Below are 25,646 nucleotides of genomic sequence, written 5' to 3'. Positions count from 1 at the left end.
CACACGGTTATGAAGGCGCAGGAGATAAGAAGACAATAGAAAACAAAACCTGCGTAACAGTGAACATAATAAAAAAAATAATACAGTACCCATGCCTGAAAGCATTTACAACACATATCGATTCTCAAGTATTAACCCTTTCAGTACCAGAGAAGTGATCATCCTTCTTGAAACACAGATTTTTAGTTTTTTTCTGTAAAGACATCTTTAATTTTGGATAAGGAATGGAGTCTCAAGCATAATTATTTTAAAGGTAGATTATGTTATAGCAGGGACAAGAAAGGTGATAAAAAAAAATCCCTTCCATTTAAAATTAAGAAATAACGGAGCCATTGCTAAACACTAACTTAAATTCACCAGGCAAACATGAAGACTTGTTCTCCCCACAGAATTCTGTAGTGCAAGGGATTTTGGGTAGCTATCGCCTCGTTTGCCTCTATATTCACTTTACACATGGATCCCTTAGAGATAATGTCTGTTGTGCTAGACAGTGTTTAAACAAAGCCCAGGACAGAGGTACAGAAGCCAGACCACCACTCATGGACAGCTGTGGGCCAAATAAGTCTTTAGGCTTGCCTGGTGGATGTAAGTTAGTGTTTAGCAATGTCTCCGTTATTTCTTAATTTTAGGGGGAGGGGATTTTTTTCACCATTTTGGTCCCTGCCATAAAATATTTTGAGTGCGGCCAACATACCAACCCACAGCTTCATATACCTATGGACAAGTCAATATTACCTATTTACTGAACTTCTGACGTTTTTTTTATGTGACCTGACATTATTATTACCATCAATAACAACACCCAATTAAATATATCAATATATAAAAACACAGGTAGAGAAGCAATCCAAATTACCATAAACATATAAAGACTCACACCAGAGGATATACTTCTCTTAAAAGTAGCGGCACAGACATATACATGTTATTAATTAATGGTCCCAATGGCCAGAGTAAAAACATTTCTAAGAGACGGCATTTCTCCCATCTGCAGCACCCTGGTTGTAACAGAAACTGGTTTTACACACCCAACAAATTCGATATTTACACGAACTGCCTGTACCTCCAAAAGCCTTTTCTTTTTAAAATAGAAGCTGTATTTGTTCACAACACATCCTCTACTTATTTAATTAACATGCCCTCAGGAGAATCGGACATGCCTGAAGAAAAGGGGGAAAAAAAAAAATTGAAAAGCGGTTGTAAAAAAATCCCTTGACGGCTTCTCCATTCCGCAGGATATCAGGGCAGAGCTCTGCTAAAAGGATTTCAGAGTTTGTGTTAAAAAGCACAGGTGATACTGACGTGAAATATATTGCCAGAAGACATGAAATGCTAATTAAATGTGCTTTTTTTTCTATGGTAGAGGTTTTATTTTACCTGACTATTCTGAAAAGGAGTATGGAGACACGTCATAGCCTGTAAATAATACAGGAGGAGAGCATATTTCAAAGAGAATTGCCAGACTTGGAGGCCAGCATAGGTTAGGCACGTTATAGGGTATCATTAGGTAATGCTACTTTCTAAAAGAAACTGGGATGGACACACAATGTTTTCAAGCAATGGGTACGGGCCAAAACAGTAAGGAAATTAGAAGCATTTGATTTTCCTTGAGTATTGATTTATCATCCCAAGATTTCCTTGTTATAAATATATAGTTACAGAAAACACTCGAAACATTCCATGGAGACTCATAGTTTGTCAGCTGTTTGCTGGGCTTCCTGAGCAGAATCCTGTTCACTAGGATTTCAGGCTGTAGTACACTACTCTGTATTTCTGGGGGGAAAAACAAGACAATAAAACACTAAAATAACAGTGCAGGAGTGCACCCGCTCCACTTGTGCTGGAATGTCATAAGTAAGTTGACCCCGAGACTACTAACTCTGTAATGCTGTAGTGACTTAATAACGATGGCAACCAAATCGTCCTAACAAAAATCAGTACTTGTCGATAGGTAAATATTTCCTTAATTTGGTCAACCATGTTCAAGCAGGGATTTGGGATGTGACATATCAGTGAGAAAAAGCACCAGTTGTCATGACTTGGGCACTGTCTATACATACAGCTGAACACATAAATAAAAACACGTGAGACATGAGGTCGTTGGAAAAAGTGTAAGGCCACAGCACTTTATTACTGTGACAAATGCAAGAAATAAAATAAGAAGATATGAGATAGGTTATGCATACATAACATTTTAAAACTAGATAACATTTTGTAGGGATATCCCGCCAAATACCATACGGAGACCGCTGGGTTGGAACACCCTACCGTTTGAAGTTCCCCCAGGGACTGAACCCGTGGAGAAACTGAAATACACATAACTGATGGTATAACAACCAATAAAACACAGCGTACCTATCTCAAAACATCCGCCATAACTAAAAATCAAATAAAGAAGGAGACAATTATAGGGAAGGGAAGGCGGGGATTCACTGCTTTAAGCGCTGGTCAATAGTATCTGACCAGTGGTGGGAAAAACGGTCCCCTAAATAGACAGCAAAAAACCACCCTCCCAACCAGTCGAGGAACACCATAGGGTGTCCCTTATATGACCCCTAAGATCTGGCAACAAGCTTTCTGTTAGTCTAGGCCCAGTCATGCAGCCCTTCCTCTTAGTATCCAGGGCTTGACTTGATCATATATCATTAAATCGTATGAAGGAGTCGGCTCCCAAGTATGCTTCATGTTAATGAAACTTGCTTGTTAATGAATAGATAATATAGCTTTGAGGGCCTCTTGAAACACTGGGTCTAATCAAAGGTGCACTATTGGTTCCCCACATGCATGCCTCTGTGAGATGGAAATGTGTGTTCCACTACAAAATGTCTTCCTCCCTCATTGTGTAACTTAGCACTATGTGTAATCAGACCTTGTGTTACCATGTATAGGTACAGAAAAGCACACAGAAAAGCACACAAGTTGCAGTGAAAGTGTGAATATATCTCTAGATTGTAAGCTTATGAGCAGGGTGTCAGTGTCTTTGAATGTATGGACTATAAGAAGCGCTGAGTAAACAGTTGAAGCAATATAAATAAAAGATAATACGAACAATAATAATAATAATAATACTGAAAACACGTTATATTTTACGGACAAAAACCCCCCAAAACATTTTATATTGTTATGACGCCAAAGCAGGCTTTTCTTAAAGGCACAGATCCAATCTTTATCAGTAAAACTTCAGACATAACATACATTTGGCAAGGCTTGAGACTGTCTCTACTTTTCCTTAAAAAATGGACCAGTAAGAAAAAGAAAACACTTCAATTCTAGAGCAGCTTCCAGCTGGTGTGACCGGTTCTTATCAGATGTAACCTCAAGTGTCATTTTTATACAGATATAAAAATCTAATGTACTGTTTGGGTCTGTGTATGTTGGAATGTGCAAAAATAGAGGTTTCAAATAGAATAAAGAAACAGATACGTCTTTTGTTTCATAATTTAACCTCAAAAAAACAAAATATTTAGCCATAATAATATTCTCCCCAAAACCCTCTTAACTTTATAGGTAAATTATATTTCAAAATCAACTTTTGATTTAAATACCATTCTAATTATTGCCTTAGCCAATGGCATTGTAAAAATAACCACATTGCCTATGTTAAAAAGAAAAGATTTCAGGTTTTTTTTCTAATAACACTTATCTTAAAATGAAATCCAATATGCATTTTACATGATAGGGGCTGGAGTATGATTTGTGCTAATAGTTTTAGAAAGGTACTAAACAGTTATCTACTACTGAAGTTTCATGCAGGGCCTGCTAAAACAATGCGCGCAGAGAACAGGAAGCCGATTACAACTTCCTCCTTGTGGTATTCCAATGTATTCTTCATTAAAGAACTGGTCAATTTGCATAGAATGCACTGGTTTTGTCTATGGTTGGGGCAAATGTAATGTCAGAGACAGGAAATATAAATCTGAATAACTCCTGAAAACCAGAACAATAAAATAATGACAAGACAAATGGTAGATTGTTTTCAGTGTTGGAATCTGTCATAGTTTTATCTCTGGGACGGTACCTCTTTAATCAGGATATTCCATCATGCTGGCCTGCCCTTTTGCACGGCCCTTTTCACGTTTTGGACTAGATCCAATTTGAAACCGTAACATTAGCATGAACACAAATACGACTTTAACCTGTGGGTTATGAAGGTATTTAATTGCGTGCTTAGGCATACTGAACAAATTCAGGTGGATTTCACAACAGAACAACCAGCACTTTATAAAGCAGGTTTAGTCTTAACTCATCCAAACAAGCTCAATTAGAAGAGTGAAGAGAGGCCTCGTACGGCTTCTGTGGTCTTTGAAATGTCATTTCCTAATATCTTGGACATGTTAAAGAGAGATAACTTGTGATTTACACAGCTGCTGTCCTTAAAGGTTTGGTCGAAGCCAGGAACTGCAGCTTTCTTGTTTTTCTGTGACCAACTTAGAAAGATTTATGTTCAGTTGAGTTGAGCACTTTTCAGAAATATTTCCTCTGTGGCACTGCTTCACAGTACAGGAAAAAGGCCGTCACGAAAGACTAAGACCAAAAGGGCGCCAGAACTGCGTACTTTGTGTGATTCGACATTGCAGGATTCATCTTTTATCAAACTGTCAAAATGAACACTTATGAGCAAGTAAACTTTAAAGTTAATTTGAAAATCATGGCAATTTAGTTTGCACTTTTAGAGAAACCATTCAACAGGTTATTTTACGAGTCATCTCATCTGATTCAACAAACATTTTGGTTTGTTTGTTTTTTTACGCTAGATTTGCTGGTAATGGTAATGTTTACTAGTGTTTAGGTACCTTGTGTGAATTGTTGGCATTTGCCCATTCTCAACATTCTTGTTTACAGTAATATTTTTACCTTGAGGAAACCAGTTTGTAAAAGTACCTTCCAGCACATTAATCACTAAACAAGTAGTAGTAACATCAAATGAGTAATTTAGCAGTTTAGTAAGTGTCAATGACCGTAAGTCACTCTAAGCAAGCACAATGTAAATCTGGTGGTGGAAGGGGGATGTGGCCATTATGGCCCTCAGGATGGGATGTACTTTGAACAGTGTGGCCTTCCAAGTTGGAAAACACCCTGGAGCATTTCATTATGTCAACATGGTTACAGAATGTTGTCGTCACAGTAGGAACTCTAAAATAAATGTCTTTTAAGTCTTCTGTAGATTGATGTATCCACCATATGTTGTTTATATTATGGCAAATATAGAATTCTACTAAGACAAAACATTAATTGTGCTCTTTATCATGTTATGCAAGAAAACCGTATCAACGCTGTCATTTTATTCTTTTATCTGCGACTGCTGCGGTTATGGATCTGTTCGGACCCACATGCACCGCAAGTGCTACCATAAAATCAAATAGCCAATCAGTGACAATAAATGCTAGACTGTGGTAGAGGGAATCTTCTGCAGCATCTAGGTCAAGTAAGTATTTTAGATATTTTTTTCTTCTTGAAGAATGCATATTAAAGTACTCACAGAGGGTTAGGGTTACTCACAGAGAATTTAGAATATCCTTTCTTTTCTATTGGGGTTGTCAGGGACATTAGACTGTCCCTTTAAATAAGGACTGGAATCAAGAATCACTGCCTCGGGAAACTCTAATAAAACGACGCTACCGTAAATCCCCAAAGAAAAACAAAAAAATACAGAGTTTCAAATATCGTCCCCACAGCATCATGGGTACAGGTCACTTGACTTGATATCTTTCCATTACCATTGTGCTGGCCTTCACTACAACCCACTCATCATGTTATTTCATTTTAGCCTCATTCTCTCCTCCTTTAATTTCAGACCACTTACCTTCCTGCTTCCGGGATAATGCTACAGTAGAATAACTTTTCTAATATATTTAGAAACTTTATAAGGTGATTTCATAAACATTTTCTATACGTTTTACATCGAGTCCCAGATTTTTTTCTCGAGTGAGATATTGAAGACTGTAGGAAAGTAGCCAATATATTGTACATAGGAAAAACAGAAGCTTTTCCAGTGTGAAATCAGAGAAAAGGAAACCATAGTAGTACTTAATACCACATCAGCTCTGGGCCTTCCGTACAGCGTTAACAGAACAGAAGCCGATGATATAAAAACACCACTACACAATCCATATGTGAGAAAATACTTGGTCTTTCCACAAATACGAGAACTCATTTCAAATGGACAGACGTGTAATTGTTCTAGCAAAAGTTATGAGAATGATTTAGAAGTCCCCCTTACATACACACACACACACACTTTTTTCTTTATAGAGGATTTTTTTTGAATGTCTGATAAGACCAAATATTCCCATGCACAGAAGAAAGAAAAAAAAAAAAAAAGTGCTGATGATGTGCTAGCGAGACACAGAGGACTGTATAATGGAAACTTCTCAGCCTGTTATAAATATAAGTTCCGAAACAGATTATGTTAGCAGATGTTATTAAAATTGACAGCATGTCTAAATTTAATCAATTGTTTGGCTGTCTCTAGATTAAACGATTAAAAATGGCAGGAGAATGGGGGCGAGGGGCGATCAGATCTTCCAGAAAAAGTAAATACTAGCAGAACAGACTCAACACAGGGGAGATCTCAATGATTTCATCCATAAAGGAGAGCTTGAACCTGCTTTGCATCAGAATCAACAATAAAGTGTAATGAAGCAAGGATTTAGTCTACGTAAATAAAAGCATGTTTTAAATCGGAATCAATACACTCTATGCTCGGCACACAGATTTTATTTGTTTTCGTCTCTATTTAATTAGTCAAACCAATAATTATTAAGTGGACCCTGGGGCAGCCCCAAAAGATTTTTTTTGGATACATTCATTACGATTTACATGTTTCACTAGATGTTATCAATTCAATTCTGGTAGGAAGAGCTCAGAGTGAAGCAATAAGAAAAACATTCACTTGATTGCTATGGTGATTATAAAACAAAGCAAGGAATCAGCGCACACCCAACAATTACATACTGCAAATACTATTTAAAAAGCCTTGCTTTCTCAATCATAAATAACAGGGATTATGTCCCATTATATGGCCATATATTGCTTAGCCCGCTACTACACTGAAGGACCTGACAGATGTGTTTTTTTAGAGATAAGTGAATAGAGGTAGGTAGAACCGCTATGAACAGCTTTGTGGGTTTATTTTAAAATGAATCCTAGGGAGAACAGGCAGTCAGCGAATAGACAAACAGACAGGAGAGATCTTAGTAGAGCATATATGCACTAGACAGGTGTAAATAGGCCAAAAACGTTTCGGACACATTTTTCGGTAAATTTTTGGCCCCTTTGTTTGACAACGAATTCCATTTCCTAAACATATGTTTAGGATGAAAATTGGGAACTTTTTACATTTGGAAGACCATCTCCCCGGATCCTTGCGGAAGATCACTGTGACGCCATGTCCGCGGAGATGCAGACGAAGATAAAACCAAAAAGACGAAAGACAGAAGAACAAGATGAAGACAATTCTAGAGAAGAAATAGTTGGCAGAGAAGGTAGGGAGACATCCACAGAGTGTGAGAGAGTGAATGAGAATAAGAGTGAGAAAACGTGAATGAGAGTCTCATGAAATTTGAATGAAAATTCTGAGATTTTTGCTTTGTTTTTGTTTGTTGCATGGCAGAGAATTGTATGAATCTGAATGTACAAGTCTAATATGGGGCAAAGGGAAATGCATATGGAGGGAATCTGCAGCTGTACTTAAATACTACGGTACATGCTTTTGTATGCTTGCCTGGATTTGCCAATAAGTAACAGTTTTGTGGCCTTTCCAGAGCTTTTATTGGGCTCAAAGCACCAAAGTCCCTGCACCTCTGTTCCTGGTTGTAAAGGAGCAGGGAGATATTTCCATCCAATAGCACATATCTTTGTCCTCCTGATCCACCACACATCTGTGCAATCAGCCACATCATGAAATCATTGCTACCTTCTGTCATGATTACAACAGAAGGCACAGGCAGACTTTCCTGTTTCCTTGCAGGCGATTGCCGTCCTCCTCCCTTGTGTAGAAAGGAATAGTAGTCAAGGGATTTAGAATGTACCACCATAAGCTATTGGTTGTAACAAAGACATAAGCATATATTCTTTGTAGCAATCAATCAATGAATCATTACTCCTAATCGGATCATTCCCTTGGTTGAGTACTCAATTTTTTAAGTTTTGCCCCACAAATTTAAAATATATTTTTTTTAATGATTAATAAATTAATGATGATCTCTGAGCATCTGTTAAATTATTAAAACTTTGCTATGCAAAATGTTTACTCAAGCTGTTCTTGGTTGAGATATGATTAATAATAACTAATGAAAAGTCAAAGAAAAACCCAAGATTGCTCACTGAGTGGATGTGTTGATTCTAATTCTGATAATAGCTATTATACAATATAATCAGTACATTGAGTGATTATTGAATCATCTATACATATTGCATATGCTTTAATAGTTTGTAGGGTTATGTAAAAATGTTATTATGTAATTCATTCTTGTTGTAAAATAATGTGTATCAAAACGTATCAATATTTATTCAGCGGAGCCACAAAATTGTGTGCGTAATTGCAGATCTGTCCGGAACAGACAGGGTTAATCTGTAACCTGAGCTGCACCGACTGAGAGCAGGTGCATGCAAAGCCATTTACGGGCAGCAGTTGTGCAAATTCGGTTTTATCACTGCATTTCTCTTTAACTCTGTATGCCCTCTCATTAGCCTCTGCTCCTCAGTTTCATGCCGCCTGTGATTTCAATTTATGACATCATACCTGGAGTCTGTTCTAAGCAATGCTGCAGGCAGGTTATCCCGGACTGCACTGAGCTCAACTCTCCAACCAACCAGAAAGAGACGTCTGCAGTGTTCAAAGTAAATTATGTCACAGAGAGGAAGCTTAAAGTCAGACAGTCAACAATCGAGAGGGAGGAGAACAGTCTATTAAAAAAGGTCAATACAAAAGTCTATGCTGAGGGCTACGCTCTCCAGACTATTCGAAATGTGTGGGGTTTTCCCTTCTTTCAAACTAGTTTGATTTTGGACCTAGAATGCTTTTTAATATTATCAATGCATTTCTTGCAATTGAATTAAAATGTATTAAAAAACTATTTATATAATGATATAGTCTGATGAATGTAAGCATGGCCAGAGATCTCCTTTAAAGGGACTCTTCAGCCATCATACCTGGGAGCTTTCCGAGTGTAGGCTACCCTGAGGTCTTAGTGCATGCCTGCATGGTCACATTATTTTGACAACTATTTCTTTTAGGAACAACCTGGCAAGGTATGAAATGTCAAGGAAGTCATCGATATCTTTTTACCTAGTCACATGTTCTCATGGTCATGCATAGACTTTAAAACAAGAAAGAAACATAACCCTTGCGTCCAAAGAGCGGCACATGCATCCTTGCACTTTCATATCTTTCACTTTACCTTTCACAAAGCATCAGGAGCAGAAGTGAATTAGTAACCCCCACTACAGGAGAATGCATATTCAAAGGTACTCTAGGTACCTCATCTAGAATCTGTCGTCCTCCTCCTAGGTCTAAAATTTCTTGCCACTGATTGCCTACCTGAAATCAATCAAACCAATTTCTATACACGCACACGTGGGTCTGAACCAATTTATTAATGGCATCTACACCATTCATTACTAATGTAAAAGGAGAGGAGTAAAATACTCGACTAAAGTAAATGCTCTCACAGATTGGATCATACCATTTCTTGTTATGGCAATAACTTTAGCGTTCATGAAAATCACTTTTATATGTCCATTGGAACATCCAATTGAGGGTAGGTTAGTACAGCATGGTGATTATTACTGGAAAATGATATATGCAATAAATGAACTTACCTGAAAAAGTGTACATGTTAGATCAACTAATACTATCCACGCTACCAACTTTAAACTTGTCATCTTGATTTGACAGCACGTCCTCATTCTTGTTTTAACCTGGCGGAAGTAAGTGAGAGGAAACAGCTTCAGTATGACCCATAATATAAATATAATTATACAAAAATCTGATGACAGATGATTGTTAGGAAAACCCCTTAAGTGCCTTCTCTCACCAAAAATCTATTATTGGTCAGAAACTGCACACATGTATCTGCAAGACCAGGAACACACGTCTGTCAGGTAAGAGCTCTTATCACAGTTGCATTTCCAATACTTGCTTAAAAAGATTAATGTAGTTTGCAACAATTAAATGTTACATTACCTGATGCTCAAACTGGGAAGAAAAAATATAAGAACTCTCACCACCATAGTGTTTTTGTTTTTTATAACAATTTTATTAATAACATTAAGCATATGATGCCTGAAAATTATGATGAAGAAAAAAATATTAAATTTAAAAAAAAAACAAAAAAAACTGTACCTAAAAAAACACTAATGGACAGCTACAGCAAAAATAGATCATCGACTAGTAACAGTAGAAACGGGTTACTCTGATTTATTTTTTTAAAATGTATTTTAAGGAAAGTAATAATTTTATGAAACGAAAAAAGAGCCGTCTTGTCTGACTTCATGGCTAGACAACAAGATACCTTTTCCTGCATAACTACAACTCCCATGATGCTTTGCATGCCCCTACCACTTCAGCATGCTGATTAACCAGTTGTAGTTCTACAAAAGCTAGGAGGCTACCTGACCAATGCAACAAGGATCTTACAACTATAATGCTGGTTATAGCATATTCTACGATGGGACATAAAAAGCCATAATTATTTGTACATGGATAGCAGGCAAACAATATAGTACAATGCTTTTAACTTATTCAGTGCCACGTGGCTAAGCTTTTGAGTCAGTAAGCATGAACAAGTATATTGCTAATGCCATACCAGAGAACTGTATACTACCATAGATGGAAAAGTATAGATGCATATTTTCCGACTGTATATATATATATATATATATATATATATATATATATATATATATATATATATAGTGTAAAAATATTATAAATTCATGGAAAACCCATTATATGTTCCATTGGCAAACCTTACAGCGGGGATTTCTCATATTACTTAGGGTCAGTTAATAGTTAACAAAGCAATTAACTATTGACCATTTGGCACATATGGAATTATAGACCAATCGTGTGGCACTGCCCTACGATAGTCCTTGTACAACAGTAACTTTCCTCTTACTCATTGTAAGTACACGCCCAAATGTTATATTTACCACATGCAAGGCCTTCTTTTAAACCAAGTTTATATATTTATTTATACATATGTTAGCAGAAATTAAAAAAATATGGTTTTTTTCACAATTTTGCCTTCACTTTTCATGCACCTATCTGACCACAAAGCTATTATCACAAGTGTGTCAAAAATGGTAGGGGTACAAGATGTTTGGCCATTTTTTGTTCTTTTTATAATTTATTTCTATTTTGCTTTTTTTTTTTTTTTTTTACTACTTTCTCAACTATTTTTCATTTTGCATTACTGTCTATCATAGGGCAGCGCAACATGACTAGAGATTCCCTTGAGATCTTTATAATTTGAAAGAACCCTGATGATCTGATCATGACATTGTTCCTTTAAATTATTTTTAAGGTACATGCTAATCGCATGCGCTGCATAACACGTATGCACATCCCCACAAGGGGTTATACACATATATTGCCTTTTTATTCTAAACCAACATTTGTAGTGCTGTATTATAGTTTATTCTTAACGTGTTACATTCCTCTACATTCGGTCAATGCAATAACTGTAAACTAATTGTTTTGACTCTGATCCTGATAAAATGAAAAGGAACATATAACAAAATTCACTTGTGCCTAGGGCCTATAACTAGCGATCGTGACCTCCAGCCAATTTAATCACCTCCAGCGGGATTGTTCAAAACTAACAGGGAAATCATGCCTGCCAAAGCAGACTTATTTAATGTGAAGAATAGCAAAAGCCAATTCCACCTTTTCCTAACATTCCCCTGGTCTGAAACCATAAAGTGTTGTCTATATATGTATAAGTGAGCAATTGTCGAATAGGGTCATCAGGTTTTTCAATGCAAGTGTAGTCTACAGCGAGAGAAAAATTGTTTTTAAAAAAAACTGAACAGTCTAGACAAATGAAATGAAAACATATGAGTTTAGTGGTCAGTTTTCATTTGGTAATTTAAGTTGTCAAATGATCATTCCCTGTAATCTGTATCCACAGGAGATCCACTTAAGTATGGTAAGAGGAACCTATGGTTTAGAATGATTTAAAAAAACCTTGAAAAATAAAGTGTTGAATGGTTTTATTTTTCCATAGGATATGAAAAAATATATTTTCATTTGTTTTTTTCTTCTTGTTTTCACCTGGAACCAGAGAGCATCTCCCTGCTGTGAATTCTTCATAGCATCAACACAGAAAAGCACATCCCAAAATGTGAAACATTTGTATTCAAAATGTGATCAATTACTATTAACTTTGATTTATATGGCGCCAACAACTTACACAGCGCTTAATACAACATATATTCAAGGGGTATGAAAAAAAACCCAGAATTAACAGACGAAGACAAACCGATACTTAATTGTCCGGCTCGCAAGTTTACAATCTTGAGGGCTTAAAATGACCCTAACAACAAATTGTGCAATAAGCTATTTACAGTTATATTAAAAACTTTTGCTTTTTAAAAAATGCCCCCCCCCTTATCTACCCTTCCTCTCCCTCCGTCCCTGCCGCCCCCCCAATTATCTACCCTTCCTTTCCCTCCCTATTATCTACCCTTACCCCCCCCCTTGTACTTACCTTTCAGCAGTCCTGCGGCGAGTCTCCCTGTTCGGTCTCAGTGCCGGCTTGTAATGCTGAGCGCCGGAAATGAGGTAATCTTCCGGCACTCAGCATTACAAGCCGGCACCGAGACCGAACAGGGAGACTCGCCGCAAAGGAGAGAGAGAGGGGCGCCGAGCGGGTACTGACAGCTTGGTAAGCGAAAACCACTCGGCGCCCCTTTCTCTCTCTTTCACTTTAAAAAAAAAAAAAAAAAAAAAAAAAAAGGGGCTTGGGGCGGCAAAGTGCCCCTTCAAAAGTGCCGCCTGGAGCGGTTGTCCCACTCGGCTCCATTGTCGGGCCGGCCCTGCCTGTGTCTCCCCATTCAATTGGGAATAGACTATGTTGTGATGAGGTCCAGAGCAGCAATGTGGACACCTGTAACCAAGCTGGTGTTGTATAATACATAATTTAAGAAAATAAAACATACCTGCAAAGTGTCCCTGTCTAGCTAGGCCAGTCCTCATTTGAAACTTATACCCCCCCATCCCTGTTTTCTAGGAGCTCTGAATGCTTACGGAGTATGAGTGCATCACAGTGTTGCATAGCACAGATGCCAAAATAATGTGTATACAAACAGCAGAAATTGGTTTATAAATTGAATTGTGCAGATAACATATTTTCTTCCAACATCTCAGTCATTTACCTAGATATTAATAGGCTACACTGACGTAAAATATTTTTTAGGGATGGGGCCTTGCCAAAATAAGTATCAGTCTGCTCATTTAAAATGTTTGAAAAGTACTAATTAGTGAGGATTAAAGACAGTACATTGGGTCATAGTTATGAAGAACAAGTATGGTTTAAGTTCGGAAAATTGGTAAAATTAAGCTAATCTGCTAATGTTTGTTTCTTTATGACAGTTCTTTGATCATGAACTGGCTGCCTTTGGAACGTTGTTGCTACGATCCCATTTTCTATGTTTCACTGTTAATACCCCTACTGTATACCTCCCAGCTGTCCCTATTTTTCAGGCACCTCTGATCTCACCTGACTGGCCCAGGGAGTTGGAATGAATGTTTGTGTTGTTGCAGCTCCTACGAGGCCACCTCACAGCACTCTTAAGCTCAGTGCTCTGAATATGATAAGCATGGTCCCTCTCGAGTGTTATTGAGCCCCTCTGTGTCTGACCACACATCCTCACATCCCATCACAGGTGTCTCGATTTGGACTTCTAAAATGTTGTAAGGTATGTAAGAGGGAGACTACTTTTGCAAACAGGAACTTTTGGTTTTGCATACATTTCTTTATTAAAATTATGTCAGGATCTGCATTATTTGTTTTTTTAATTCACTCAGGTTCCCTGTACATGTTAACTATATACACATATTACTTATTTCTTATCATACAAACCTCCCTAAGCTCTTTGCTTCAAATATTTTTTCTTTATTTAAGCAGCAAAAAAATAAAATAAAAATAATCCCTATGGAAACAGATGGAAAATGGCCAAAAGCATGAGAAACAATGTTTTTTTTTCCTGGGGAAGAATAAGCATCTTCTAGCACTCCATCTGATGTGCACTTTAAATATACCAGATAAGGTTTACGGTCTTCACAGAAGGAAAAACAAGCAAACTGGATGGATTCTTATCTGCCATCAAATTTCATTTTTCTGCATAATTTCAGTCACAAATGTTACCTGAACACATAGTTACATAGTTACATAGTTACATAGGCTGAAAAAAGACATGCGTCCATCAAGTTTAGCCTTTCCTATATCTGTTAATTTGTTGCTGTTGATCCAAAAGAAGGCAAAAAAACCCCGGCTTCGCTCTTTCCAATTTTGCACTAACCAGGGAAAAAAATTCCTTCTTGACCCCAAAATGGCAGTCAGATTTCTCCTTGGATCAATAAGCTGTTTCCCCATAATTAAAGATTATATCCCCGAATATTATGTTTTTCCAGGTATAGATCCAGTCGCAGTTTAAACGTCTGTACAGACTCCGATAAAACTACCTCTGCAGGCAGAGAATTCCACATCTTTATTGTCCTTACTGTAAAAAACCCTTTCCTCTGCTTTAGTCTAAATCTCCTTTCTTCCAGTCTAAACGCATGACCACGTGTCCTATGCATAGTCCTGTTTATGAACAGATTTCCACACAATGGTTTGTATTGGCCCCGAATATATTTATATAACGTTATCATATCCCCTCTGAGGCGACGTTTTTCTAAACTAAACAGATTTAAATTAGTTAACCTTTCTTCATAACTATATTGCCCATTCCTTTTATTAATTTTGTAGCCCGCCTCTGCACCCTTTCTAGTGCTATGATATCCTTCTTTAGAAAAGGTGCCCAAAATTGCACAGCATATTCAAGGTGCGGCCTTACCATTGATTTATACAGAGGCAAAATTATATCTTTATTACGCGACTTGATGCCCCTTTTTATACATGACAATACCTTACTGGCCTTAGCAACCGCAGACTGACACTGCACATTGTTGCCGAGTTTGTTGTCTATAACAATTCCCAAATCCTTCTCATTTGTCATTACCCCTAATTCACTACCGTTTAGGGTGTAGGTTGCTTGTGCATTCGCTACCCCAAAGTGCATAACTTTACATTTGTCTACATTGAATTTCATCTGCCATTTGAGTGCCCAGTCCCCCAGTCTATCTAGATCCCTCTGCAGCACAGTAATATCCTGCTCGCCCTATATAACTTTACCTAGTTTTGTGTCATCTGCAAACACAGAAACATGACTTTCAATGCCTCCTGCCAGGTCATTTATAAATATGTTGAATAAAATTGGTCCCAGAACAGAACCCTGAGGGACACCACTTACCACTTTTGACCAGCTTGAAAATTTACCATTTATAACAACTCTCTGTTCTCTACCTCTAAGCCAATGTTCTACCCAACACGATGGGACGGTTAGGAAATGCACGGAAGCTATTTGAAAGTTTCTCAAAAACTACCAGTAGTTTGAAGTTACTCAATCCTTTCCTATGTTTTAACAAAGTGTTTCTATGCCCCACATACTTTTCTAAATGTAATATTACGAAACTAAATGCATCATTAGAAATATCATACCTAGTACTGTGATATTCCCAAATTATTTCCAGAAATAATTCTTTAACACTTGATGCAAAAGCAGCCACTGAAACTGAAAAAGATTGCTGTTTTATGTGATTAAATCTTCACAGTTTAGAATATAACGAGAGATCTGCCAAGGATTTTTTGCTTAGGATACTAGAGAACGCAATTAACAGCACCTTAACCCCACTTGAATAGAACACGTGCTCTCATTACCTGTCTGTGTGCACCTAGTGCTCCTGCCGGGCTGACATCAAAAGACAACTGCTGGTAAGCAACCAACCATCTCTCATACAATACTCAGATTACAGAGAGAGGGGCAGTGAGGCCAACATAGTACAACTCCTAAAAAATGCAGTTTCAGGTATGATGGAGAACATTTAAACCTTCTAAGAAAAACATTCCCAGTTCATGTTATACCACCAAATCAATGTATTCATTTGAGAGGTATTAAACATTTAACATATAAGCACCCTACATTAAAGGGACACTCCAGCCATCATATGCACTTTAATGATTGCTGAGAGGGCCCTTTTACTTTTACATTGCATCCCCCTTGAAAATGCATGGAGGGATTCTTCAGTAAGGCACTGTCCTACCTGCTTGTGCATGTATGTGTTCATGTGCGTTAGAGTATGCACATGTAAGTGATGTGAGATGGAGTGTGTGTGTTAGAATGAGTGTGTACATGTGTGTTAGTGAGTATGAGTGTCTGTTGGCATATGTAAATGTATGTGTGTTTACATGTGTGCCAGAGTGTATGATGGTGGGCAAAGATGGCACAGACAAGCTGTCTGGGGGCACTGACAAGCTGGGGGCAAAGATGCCAAAGGCAGGCCTTTTGAGGGTTAGAATGGCACTAATAAGCTGCTTGAGGCAAAGGTGGCACTAACAAGCTGTTTGGGAGCAAAGATGGCACTGTAGGACATGTTGCTTGGTGAAGTTAGGGGCAATTTTTGCACCGGAGCCTTTTGGTTTCTACAGAATCCCCTATATGGTTTTGCCCCTTTGCCCACTCCTAGCTATCTTCTATGCAAGATATATGAATATACAGTACTGTGCAAACATTTTCAGCAGGTTTGAAACAATATACCCTAAAGTAACACTTTAAAAATAGACATGTTAATAGTTTATATATATTTTCATGTAACAAAATGCAAAGTGAGTGAATAGAAGAAAAATCTAAATCAATACAATATTTGGTGTGACCACTTGTTGCCTTTAAAACCGCAGCCTCCCCCAAAGGTGAGTAAACTTATTTAAAAATAAGTTTGAACAATGCATATGAAAGTTTGTTATTTTAGAAGCCTTCCTGGGATACTTGTGTGCCTTTTAACATGGGAAATTTCATGCCTTTGAATTTCAGCATAATTTATTATGTTTAGAGAAATCTATTAGACTGTTATACACCAAAATTAAATGAAACATTGGGCACCAAAATGAGTTGTGCAAAAGGCCCTTTGCATGGGCATACCAAGTTGGGGAGGCGACTGGGGGATAAATTCCCCAATAATTTGTATTAGGAGGGACATAGAGCTGCTTTATGGATACGACCACTGGGACCCAGGTTCACCATAGTGGCAGTGTGAACCATGGTAACGATGAGGGCCGGGTGTGCTGCATTTCTGGCACCCAGAAAGCTTTACACCCAGATGTCTGGGGATTCCATCTGCCCCTAATATGAACAAGTGATCTCCAGTAACTGGAAAGACATTTGAGAATCCAAATCATATCACTGTTTTGATATTCCTCTAGATCAGGGGTGTCCAAGTTTTTTCTGCAGTGGGCCACTTCATCAGAATAGTATACGTGCGCGGGCCGCACTCATTTTTCACTGTGACAAAAAATATGGCCTTTAATAAAATATGCAGATTAAAATAAAGTAAAATGACACAAAACCTTTACTCTTCCTCTCACTGATTTCTGGGCCTAGAAAGTTTTGCGACTACAAATTCAGGATTCCCTAGATTTATTCTAGGGATGAACTAAAATGAAAATTCTGGACCAAAACATTCAGGGTTCACTTAGCCAAAACCGAAAATGACCCCCACCTTTAAAAATAATAATAAAAACTCACATTTTTAATAAAAGTAGGTAACACACAACTGGACAAAATTAGCAATATGACTTGGCAACCAGTAAATGCTGGCAACCCAGGCAACCAGTAAATGCTGGTACCTAGGCATGATGGGACTGTGCTCGCTGTGATTGCTGTTAGCAATCACACTCCTATCATGCCAAGTCAGCCAATACACGCTGGTACAGGGTGGCTGTAAGTGATGTGCAGACCCCATACTGCTGGCAGCATCAATACACAAGGGGGGCAGCTAGCCAGGTTTCAGCATGTACTGGCTGACTTGGCATGATAGGAGTGTGATTGCTAACAGCAATCACAGTCCCATCATGCCTAGGTTCCAGCACTTACACATCCATCCAGTAAATACTGGAACCTAGGCATTATGGGACTGTGATTGCTGTTAGCAATCACACTCCTATCATGCCAAGTCAGCCAGTACATGCTGGTACAGGGTGGCTGTAAGTGCAGACCTCATACTGCTGGCAGCATCAATACACAAGGGGGGCAGCTGGCCAGGTTTCAGCATGTACTGGCTGACTTGGCATGATAGGAGTGTGATTGCTAACAGCAATCACAGTCCCATCATGCCTAGGTTCCAGCACTTACACATCCATGCTATCACACACACACACACTCATTTATTCATATAATCATTCATTCACAGATTCATTCCCTCAATCACACACTCATTCAAACACCCTCCCCACCCCCTTACCTGCACTGCAGCTCCTCGATGCCGCTTACAGACTTCAGCAGGGGGCGCGGCCTCCCTCTGCCTTCTCTGCTAAAGCACAGAGGAAGTAGGATGTCACGTGAACTCCGCTTCCTCTGTGCAGTCCAGAAGACCCTCCCACAAGTAAGTAGCAGGGCTTGAGGTGCGGCTCGCGTAAGATCGGTTGCCCTGGTTGCCGATCTTACGCGGGCCGCACCTCGAGGTCTCGCGGGCCGCATTTGGCCCGCGGGCCGCATGTTGGACGCCCCTGCTCTAGATATTCTAGAGAAGGTTGCCTCATTAAACAAGTATGGAAAGGCTTTTAGATACCCAGTGCACCTGCCACTCATTTTATCTAAATCTGCAGATATTTAGCATTTTTGTTCACTGACACTATAAAATGCAAGTAATGCCAACTATGGAAACTATCGCTATGTCATAGCCTTTATTCCACTGCTCTGGTAAGGAAGTGGTAAAGACTTTCAGACAAATGCCTATTAAATGAAATAATTTTCACATACTTCTGTATAATTATCTCAGTTAATTTGTAAAACAGGATCAGATTTCACAAATTACAGTGTATATGTTTTTTTTATAACGTGATACAGCAGTATGTGTTTAACTTAAAGAGCGGTTAATTGACATATTAATCTGATTGCCATTAGAGTTTCAAAATATTTTTACCACCTATTAGGTTGGTAAAATTGGCATGGGCTAAGAGAAGTTGGCATTTGCCTTTATCTTCTTCCCCAGGTATAAAATTAGGGCATCTTGAAAATGGAATGTTGGAGTTATGTATTTTTATAACATCACTGTGACTATGTAACCGACAGAGAAACATATCCTACAGGCAGTATAGCAGGAGCTCAAATGGGTTACTAAAGCAGTAGGAAATAGCGGGTATTCATAAGAGCTTACAATCTACAGATAATAAAAGATTCAAGACAAACTAGAGAAAAGAGAGTAATATGCTCTATACAATTTACAAATGCCAATTGAATCCATACTACAGTGGTAAGCATGGGGAGTGCTAAGCCACAGTGTATCCTATTCACAGGTGCTGATGTCAGTGAAGATCAACCGCTACCTTTAATTGCCTGCACCTGTAACCTGCAATTTCACTTTTTTTTGGCTTTACATAAAACTAGCCACAAAAGGGGTTAAAAATGTGTTAGTCGCAATATGCCCTATGTTTTAAAGTTTTAGTTAACCCTCCAAGCACCGCTACTGAAAAGATTTGTTAGTCTTTGGAATTTAAAGGGTTAAGAAAAGTGACTGTTGGTAATATTGATTAATTTGATGAGCTATATAAAGATACCATACCCTGTGGTTGTTCATCTGATGTGAAATAATCTAAAATTCAATGGGCACCACTTCATTGTTGAAATGGTGGTGATGTACTCTGAAAGTCAAAGGGTTAAATTCCTTAAAGGAATGACAGTGATCTATATCAAGGGCAGAATGCTTCACTTAAAAAGTTATAGCAACAGCAGCTGCAGGGGAGTGTATAGGCTCTGCTTGCACTGGGCTGATTAACTCTTTCCAAACCAGACTAAGTATAAACACTGGGATTTCATGTGCTAAATTCCTTACTTAAAATATTGCAAAATCAAGAGAAGTGTGTAACAACTTTCGAATAAAAAAAAAACTTAACATTGAGTCATTATAATAGAAATAATCCATTAGTGAAAATAAATGAAAGCACACAAAAATATTTACAATAATGATACAAATAAAAATGTCACTGTGCAAAGAAAATATGGCATGCATGATTTTCAAATAACTCACATTCCTACATTCCTGACACAGTAACTGCCAGAGTAAATCATTGATCTCACTGAAAAAAAACGATACCAAAAATTTGACAACTCACCTTCGATAGGACTGTCTCCCAAGTCTGTACCATACATAGATATATACTGCAAGTACCTATAGACCGGAGAGTTAGGACCCAGTCTAGACAGTGCAAGGAGTAACGTGTCTTCAGATCTTCATAGTCTCCTGTGATCTTTGAGGACCTGGCTGAGAGCAGAGGGCATCATTGTGATCACAAAGTGTGTGGCTCAGACCTAACCCTCAGCAGGGGGACTATACAGCTCCTGGCTACAGCTGGAAGCTACTGCCTCCTGCACCAGTCAAGGGGATGAATGCGAATGCAACAGGTTTGCTTGTGACAGTGTGAGCAGCTGACTGTCCCCCTCTGGCACCACCTACTGGCCGTCACAGTGAAAGGCAAGGAGGCGCTGTTTTAAGAGCTCCCTATGGAAAAGCCTCTATGAACAGACAGACATGCTCCTGTAATACAGTAGCATGAGCCAAAATAAAAAGGCAGGGTTCCTGGTAGCTCTTGGGTTTTAAGAGGCCCCTGGGCAACCTGATCTGACGGATTTCCATCTCAGTTTCTTTAAAATGTTTCCATTTTAACCTTTGACAGCCAGAGGGGACAAGTTATAACAATGGATTGCAAACCACTGTTAATATAATATACACATTTTAATATAAGTGACTTAGAGTGATAAGTGATAGGCAACACAGTATATTGCCTTATGGAAAATGTCTTCTGTTAAAATCGGTTTATTTAATTTTTTTAAGTGTGTTGATATATCAAAGAGTGAAAGGGATTTGCAGACTTCCTCCTTGCAAATATATAAGGAGGCCCATGGATTGCAAGGTGTTTAGTGCAGCAGTAATATTACTAGGAAGCCAGACGTAGGGTGGAATTATAAGCGTTGTGCCCATGGGCCCAAGGAGAATGAGAATGAACTTACATCTGAATGGGGAACTGGTAAAATCAGCATTGTGAATGGAAGCAGAGGAACACTGAAATAGAATTAGCGGAAATAACACATTACGTTTAAGCTGCTATGGTTGACCGTCTGACATTTAGTGGTCATACAGTGCTTTAGGTACTGTGCTTGAGTTTGTGGTCTTCTTAAGGTGTCTTGGTGCTACAGACAAACTGCAGTTTTTCTCTCCCCAGAACCCCCATTACAAGTTTTGCGCCAGAGATATAGATATATATGTACCCAAATAGATATTTAGTAGCAAAATGAAGCATGGAGTACATCTAATGAAAAACATCTAAACATAAGAACATATGATAAAAATAGTAAATTTTCTTCCTCATTAAAGTTGACAAGGTTTATAAATATAATAGAAATTTGATCTGTTTTTGGTTACTTGAGGTTGCCGTGTAGTGCATCCTGTACACCACATTTTCTCTCCATACCTGATGTCCTGTGTTAGAGGGGTGCTTACAAATTAGACAGCAGTGCCCTATGTATGTACCTAGTCTGGTTACCCAGCTTGTGACCACCTCCCTCGCATTGCATCTTCTATTGTCCAGTTGTGTATTTTCGCCTAGGTGCATTAGCAAAATCTAGTTATTTGGTCCTGACTCGCAGGAACCTCCCAATTAGTCCTTTTTATCTACCTTTTGTGTCATTTTTGAACACAGCCAACTCATTAAACAACATTTATTTGATATTTTATATGACCAGTGCTAAAGATGCACTTGATTAGACAATGCACCAATACTCTTCTTAGAACAGGGTTTTTCTTGAAGGGTTTATTTTGGAAGCTTGTTTTAAAAGCCTACATGAGTACTAAGGCAGTTTACAGGAGGTCTTATGTTGGCTAGGCTTTTGCTGGGCTACCCGATTTAAGAATATCAGGATACCAGAAAAGAGCATAGAAGGGGCTTTTTTCCTAAAGAAGTAGAGAAAAAAAATATTGGCACGTATGGAGAATGATGTGATAAAAAAGCATTTATTTGAGCACACGATATTTAAAACACCTAAGATGTATGTTTAAATAATTTGAGTTATAATAGGAAATGATCGCCGCCCTCACCTTTTGTTCCATTTTTCTGAGTTTAAGGTTCAGAGGCATGAATAATTTCATGGATTTAGGCATAAATACCATTTGATTTGTCCGTGGAAATATTTTATGTTTCCATTGTGAAAAATGAATTGAGAAAATAAAATAAAAATTAGGTGCAAGACAAGGCAATTTTTTATTGGCTTAAAAGCAGAGTGGAACCTTGATAAATTACCTCTCCCCTCTCTCACCCAGATTTGCTGCCCATAATAATATAGTGTTAAATGTGAAATTTGCGCCACAGCCAGGGGAAACACCTTCACGGTTGACATATCTTTCTCTCACTACAGAGGGACCCAGCTCTGCAAAATGAGTCACTGTGGCTTGTACGGTTGGATATAGCCATAGAGTTGTTGGAGAATGGTTGCCAATATTTATTTTAAAGTTAAGTCAAATGCTCTTGAATATCAATTAACTGCATTATCCTAGGGTGCATCTTGGCCGAAGCTAGCACAAGTTTATTACAGCTTGTGATATTTTAAGGTACATAAACTACTGTATATGCACTGTCAGGAGGATGAAAAGAACAGAACCTTTTTATTGGAACAGACCGGAAAACCACTGGATGGCTGCAGGTCAATAATTCCAGGACAGATAATGTAGTTAAGTTCCACAGAAAATGGGGTGGGTCATGGTCACAGACCAAAGCCGTTGTAGCAAAGCAGGTGTAACCAGTATCTATAATCCAAGCACTCTGTTGGTTTTGTATAAGGGTATAAGGTATAAGGGATGCAGGTCAAATACCACTGTAAATAAGACAAATGTGAAAAGATTAGAGGCTCTTACATATGTGGACAACTGAAGACCCCATAACAGAGGCAGTCAACGTTTTGGCCTCTAGCTGACTCTTGTTGAAATACAATTCCTTGGTCCTGGTCCAGCCTGTCTCACAATGACTAAACAGGAACATGAAGGATACTCCAACTCACGGCTAAATCTGAGTAAGTTTAAAGACTAGAGATATCCTATTATGAACAATACATGAGATATACCATAACTTTAACCTAAAACCAAAGTCAACAACAAAACATCATGAATGATGAAATTCAAATGTGTGTTTTATTTCAGGAGTATTAGATGTTCTGTTGTGAACCTCCATAAGAATCCAAATTAAATTTTAACCATATATACTGTTTTTTGAGTATAGTAATACACATATAATTATATAGGCAATGTCTGCAGCTACTTAGCGTGGCTTTTGACAACAATGCTAAGCACTAAAAAGATGTTTAGTGGAAGAGAGTAGTAGATTGTAAGCTCAATCAACAGGGCCCTCCTTACCTCTTTTTTCTGTAAGCGGAATTATGTTATTTACTACTTGTTATGTCATGTTTATCCATTGTACAGCACTACGGAATATGATAGCCCTATATAAAACAAATAATATATTCGTGTGTATGTGTATATATATATATATATACACACCAACAATATACAACACCAACAAATCCATCTCGAACATCCTACTTTTAAGTCATAAGAACAGTATATAATATTATTCCCCTACTATTATGATTTGTGATCTGCAGTTGATTGATTTATAGACAGTTTTAGGTTCTCTGCAACAGCAATCAATATCAAGAGAACCCTTAAAATTATGGATGGTATAAAAAGTACCTGGTCCTATCATTTCCTAGGGTGTACTTCATAATGATAGGGTTACTTATTTCAAAGAATTATTATTGTCCCTACATCCATGTCTGCGATGAGTTTTAAGAAGTGCACTCACATGGAATATAAGGGGAACAAAGAGGTTTCTCTCATTGAGGTAAAATAGTTTTTTTTATCTCCCACCCTAGTATAACTGCTACTGTGAGTCTTTAGATAATACAGTAGCACTAGGGTTAAAAGCAAAATATGTTTTCAAATTACCCTGGGGAGTAAGGTATAGCTTAACACTAATAGCACCACAACTGTCACGAGACAGGAAGATCTCTGATTTAAGTGCATTTCAATACTTTTAATGATTTCTCCCGATGCTTCAGTATATATTTTTTTGTGTATAGAGCTCCCCCTAGAGGAATTCTTACATTTTCATTTTACAGTCAACCCATTCAGTGTGGCCATAGATAAGATATTCATAATATAAACTATAGAAAATCACTGCTGAATTTGTTACTTTTACCTATCACGGTGTGCCAAGGCTATTTTGGTCCCTATTTTAACATGCTGATCTTGGAAATTTGAAACACTGTCGTCAAGTACTCAACAACTTCAGTAACAAAGCATCAAGAAAAATGTAACCTGTGTAATACAACATGCTATTTAGTTCCTTATTTTCCACAGATATGGCAGAATGTATGGTTTGAATTGTTAAGTACCTTTCCTGTAGATATCCATTAGCCAGATGACTCCAGAGCAGTATTGATGTTATAACTCAATGTTACAGTAACACATAACGTGTCTGGACAGTTTTGGACCTGTCTAAATTGCACTCAGAAATCAAGTTATGGTGTCACTGTTTGACTTTAATATCTTTAGCACAACAATTTTAATTACAAGAAACACACATATGCACATACAGATACACACACCAGCTTACAAACACACATATACCTACACTGCCCTTACACACACCTGCCCATTAACACTCATATACACATACACTGCCCTTACACACACCTGCCCTTAACACGCATATACATTGCTATTACACACACACAGTGGCGACTCTAGAAACAATATATAGGGGGGGCACACAAGATACCACAGTCAAACTGGGGGGGCATTCATAATTTCCAAAAGTAATGTGCTATGGAATTATACTTTTGTTATTGGGCTAAAATAATACTTGATCATTCAACATGGGAAGCCTGAAGCCACAATTGAGTGCGACTAATCCTTGAAATAAATATTATAACACAATTTTCCACTAAATGATTTCAGGGCCTTGAACGTTTTGTCCCCTGAAGCCACTACAACTTCAGGAGGGCATTTTATCTCTGGATAAATATAAATTAAATAATTCCTACTGTAAGTTAAGTGCCAGGAAACAGATGACCAAACACACACACCAACACAGGCTCTGTCACACCAACACCCAGACACACACATCAGGACAGGCTCTGCCACACCGACAACCAAACACACACACACACACCAGGACAGGCTCTGCCACACAGACACTCACACACATCAGGACAGGCTCTGCCACACCCACATCCAAACACACACACACCAGGACAGGCTCTGACACACTGACACCCAA

The 25,646-nt window shown here is 38.2% G+C and overlaps 1 protein-coding gene across 2 annotated transcripts in view; it reads right to left on the bottom strand.

Annotated features, from left to right (window-relative positions):
• The window catches only part of ADAMTSL3 (ADAMTS like 3), a 192,766-nt gene extending 172,058 nt beyond the window's left edge, over positions 1 to 20,708 (bottom strand). For both annotated transcript variants that reach the window (XM_053465435.1, XM_053465436.1), the window contains exons 1-2: positions 20,433 to 20,708; positions 9,823 to 9,921 (exon numbers count right to left, since the gene is read on the bottom strand). In XM_053465435.1, coding sequence (XP_053321410.1) covers positions 9,823 to 9,921; positions 20,433 to 20,465 — 132 coding nt within the window. In that variant the 5' untranslated portion in view covers positions 20,466 to 20,708. The remainder of the gene's footprint in view (positions 1 to 9,822; positions 9,922 to 20,432) is intronic.
• Between the last annotated feature and the right edge of the window lie 4,938 nt (positions 20,709 to 25,646).

Source organism: Spea bombifrons, chromosome 4, assembly GCF_027358695.1.
Source record: "Spea bombifrons isolate aSpeBom1 chromosome 4, aSpeBom1.2.pri, whole genome shotgun sequence".
Lineage (NCBI taxonomy): Eukaryota > Metazoa > Chordata > Amphibia > Anura > Pelobatidae > Spea > Spea bombifrons.
Note: the sequence above shows the minus strand (reverse complement) of the source record. Positions and strands in the feature narration are given on the sequence as shown.